The sequence below is a fragment of the Carlito syrichta genome, unplaced genomic scaffold, assembly GCF_000164805.1.
Source record: "Carlito syrichta isolate Samal-C Ts95f unplaced genomic scaffold, Tarsius_syrichta-2.0.1 Scaffold281728, whole genome shotgun sequence".
Lineage (NCBI taxonomy): Eukaryota > Metazoa > Chordata > Mammalia > Primates > Tarsiidae > Carlito > Carlito syrichta.
The window spans coordinates 110,466-114,597 of NW_007225824.1; the positions used below are offsets into that span (position 1 = coordinate 110,466).

The 4,132-nt window shown below is 44.6% G+C and overlaps 1 protein-coding gene across 1 annotated transcript; it reads left to right on the plus strand.

Moving 5' to 3' along the window:
• Positions 1 to 2,945: 2,945 nt before the first annotated feature.
• LOC103254477 (histone H3.3C-like) lies at positions 2,946 to 3,401 on the plus strand. Its single transcript, XM_021709773.1, has one exon. It carries the CDS (start codon positions 2,991 to 2,993, stop codon positions 3,399 to 3,401), a length of 411 nt encoding a protein of 136 aa, XP_021565448.1. The 5' UTR covers positions 2,946 to 2,990.
• Positions 3,402 to 4,132: the final 731 nt, after the last annotated feature.

Sequence of the window (4,132 nt, forward strand, 5' to 3'; positions counted from 1 at the left end):
CTTGGCTTAAATCTGTCCCAGGCATCTTTAAACCAGCAAATACAGTTATCTGAGGAGAACCTTGTGGACTCTGCCAAGCGGTTCAGCAAGAGGAAATGGTTGAAGATTTCCGGTCACCATGACAGGTGACTTCCAAAGCTAGCTCTGTGTGTCCAGCATTTTCTCTGAAGAGAGATACCTCTCGTCTATCATGGCTCATCTGTGTACTAAGGGAAGGGCTGGAGGGGGAGCCAGCGCCTATATCCACAGACACAGAGAATTGAAGTTAGCTTGCTTTTGAAGAGTGTCCCAGCCTGGTGACCTGTCACCGAGGCCACCAGCTCCTGGGGAAAAGCACATTCACACAGGTTTGTTTGACAGCCCAGTGTGAGAGACACAGATCCCCTGCAGAGCCTCCATGTCACCACCCAAACCTTGTTAGTGGCAGCACACTTGGGAAACAAGAAAACACAGCCTGGTGATATTTCCTTCCGTCTTGACCTGTGAGGGGCTTTCACAGATGTCAACTCATCTGAGTCTCACACCAAGAATGAGGACAGAAGGAAGGGACAGGGCAGGGGCGAGGCTTTTCCATGTGTGATGTGAGGAGACTGGAAGCCACACGGCCAGCCCTGGGCCTTACTTTCCCTGCCTTGGTCTTTCCCAGCTATATCCCACCTTGGCCATCTCAGCAGCTGACCCCAAAACCCAGGAAGGCTGAAGCAATTCCAGCGTAGTCCTGATAAGCCCTGGGATGAGGCAGGAAATTCTTCAACACACACACATAAATCAACAGGTGTTTAGATCCGTTCACATGTTCACAGTCATGTACAAGACCCGACAATTAAGTTCGCAAACTCATCTTAGAAAGAGTGCTATAAACCTCATTGCTGAATATCACTATGGTCACCTTTGAGGTACTCTCCTTGGGAAGCTATGCTCTGATGCCAGTGCCTATTCCCCACTTCAAAGCAATTTTGGAGCTTTTTCTTTGGAATAGCCATGAGAGCTGTTGCATCATCCTCGATATCCGGAATGTCATCAAATGTCTTCCTTTCAATATTTTTTTTATCTTTGGATAAAGAAAAAAGTCTTTGGAGGCCAGATCAGGTGAGTAGGGAGGGTGTTCCAATACAATTATTTGAACAGTGCTGCCCACGTCTGTGCACAGTGACAAGTTCGCAGACTTCATTGTCAGACCCCAGCAAATGATGACAGCTCTGGTGGCCATTCCATAAAAAGAGTTCCAGAATTGCTTTGACGGGTGGACCAGGCACGGGCATCCGTGCACAGTTTCTCAAGGGGATTACTTGGAAGGTGACCCTAGTGATATCCAGCAATGAGGTATGTAGCACTTTTTCTAGGATGGTTCGTGAACCTAATTGTTAGACCTCATATGCATACAATGTGCACACATGCACGTAGGCTTATCACAAACACATATGCAAACACTCATGCAGATGCAGAGCATGAAGACACACACACACACACACACACACACACACACACACACACTCACACACCTCATACATGATGGAGGTTTGTACCCTGGCTCCCTCCCTAAGCAAGTTCACAATACTGACTCCTGGAATGGATGTCAGACTTCTCCACTGAGCAGAGCCATCCCGCCTGCAGCCGCCTTCCTGACACCCCACAGATTCCAGTGACTTCATCCAGGATCAGGATCTGAGTTTTTCTTCAGTTATATTCTCTCACAGATGCTCCAGGGCTGCAGTTCTGTCACGACAGCCGGAATACATTCCATCACCAACATATGCAGGAACTCAGTGAGGAGGAGGTGTGAGCCAGTAGAAAGGCCATGGGATGCGTTCGCTGCCGCCAAAGCTAGACAAGGAGAGCACACGCGTGAAAAAACTGTAGTCCCTCTCCACGAAGTTCAACACAGAATTCCAAATTAATATGAACAGACCAGATTTAGCAGCAGCATCAAAGAAATACCAGAATCGTGAAGTAAGGCATCTCTTATTGTAATTCGCTGCGTTAACTTAGTCAAAAATATTTATTGTATCATTTGAGCCTTTACTCTTTGCTGATATAGCATTGGCTCAAGTACAGAGCGAGGCAATGGAACAGATTAGATGGTAAGTATAATTAAGCCACAAATTTACAATGGAAGAGGAGACTTCAGAAACATGTCCATAAGAGAGATATACTTTAATGTTAAAGGTGACCATTTAAAATAAAAAGGGAAAGGAAAGACTATCGCATACACAGTATTGACAAAACTTCTCATTTACAAGGGAGAACATAAAATTAGATCCTACTCCACACCATTCAAAACAATAAAATTCAGATGTCTTAGACAAAATCCAAAACTATTATCACACAAAGTACACTCCATAATAAATGAATCCAGCCACAACAATTAGCAATTAGCTCTCACCTTCAGTAACACAGTAACATCGACCCCACATTTTAAGTGACAACGTGTATTGTGTGGGATTTTTTTTGAGTTGGGATCTCATTCTGTTGCCCAAGCTAGAGTACAGTGGCACAATCATGGCTCACAGCAGCCTTGATCTCCTGGGCTCAGATGATCCTTCCACCTCAGCCTCCCAAGTAGCTCAGACTACAGGCATGCACCACCACGTCCAGTTAACTTTTTTTTAAATTTCTTTGTAGAAATGAGGTCTCTATGTTGCCCAAGCTGGCCTCGAACTCCTGGGCCGAAGCACTCTTGTCACCTTGGCCTCCCAAAGTGCCAGGATTACAGGCGTGGGGCACCACACCCCGCTGACAATGTGTATATTGGACTCCACTTCCAGCATTATGGTGGGGTTTTAGCACCACATTATGGTTGGGGTTTAGGAAAGATAAGAGAATGTTTTTACAAGCTTGAGATGGAGAGAAGACCTTCCTAAGCAAGACGCAAAACTCAGGGACTGTGGGAGGAAAGACTGGCAGGCGGGGCTCCATCAGCATTGAAAGCCCTCTAGCTTGCCGAGCTCCAGCAGAAGGAGAAGGGGGGTAAGTAAGGAGGTCTCTATACCATGGCTGGTACAAAGCAGACGGCCCGCAAATCGACCGGTGGTAAAGCGCCCAGGAGGCAACTGGCTACAAAAGCCACTCGCAAGAGTGCGCCCTCTACTGGAGGGGTGAAGAAACCTCATCGTTACAGGCCTGGTACCGGGGCACGCCGTGAAATGAGACGTTATCAGGAGTCCACGGAACTTCTGGTTGGCCAACTTCCTTTCCAGCCTCTGGTGCGAGAAATTGCTCAGGGCTTCACAACAGATCTGCGCTTCCCGAGCGCAGCTACTGGTGCTTTGCAGGAGGCAAGTGAGGCCTATCGGGTTGGCCTTTTTGAAGACACCGACCTGTGTGCCCTCCATGCCAAACGTGTAACAATTATGCCGAAAGACATCCAGCTAGCACGCCGCATACGTGGAAAACGTGCTTAAATCCACTATGATGGGAAACCATTCATTCTCAAAAAAAAAAAAAAAAAAAAAAAAAATTTCCCTTCTTCCTGTTATTGGTAGTTCTGAATGTTAGATTTTTTTTTTCCCCCATGGGGGTCAAAAGGTACCTAAGTATATGATTGTGAGTGGAAAAATAGGGGACAGAAATCAGGTATGGGCAGTTTTTCCATTTTCATTTGTGTGTGAATTTTTAATACAAAAGCGGGGCTGTAAAGCATTCACGCAAGTCAAAATGTTTCAGTGAACAAGTTTCAGCGGTTCGACTTTATAACAATTATAAATAAACCTGTTAAATTTTTCTGGACCATGCCAGCATTTGGATTTTTTTAAAACAAGTAAATTTCTTGTTGATGGCAACTAAATAGCATTTGTAGCATTTTTATCATACGGTAGATTCCATCCATTCACTATACTTTTCTAACTGAGTTGTCCTACATGCAAGTACATGTTTTTAATGTTGTCTGTCTTCTGTGCTGTTCCTATAAGCTTGCTATTAAAATACATTAAACTATTAAAAAAAAAGAATCGAAAGCCAACAAGTAAAGTTATAACGGTGGAACACTACAAACAATCCAAACATTTTTCAAAAAAGAATTGTAATTAAACTGGATCACATAATTTATCATATAACCACCATATGGACTTTTCAGGAGTTATTATGAAAAATGATATGAAGTTGCAGGTACTGGTGTGGAAAAACTTCTAAGGCA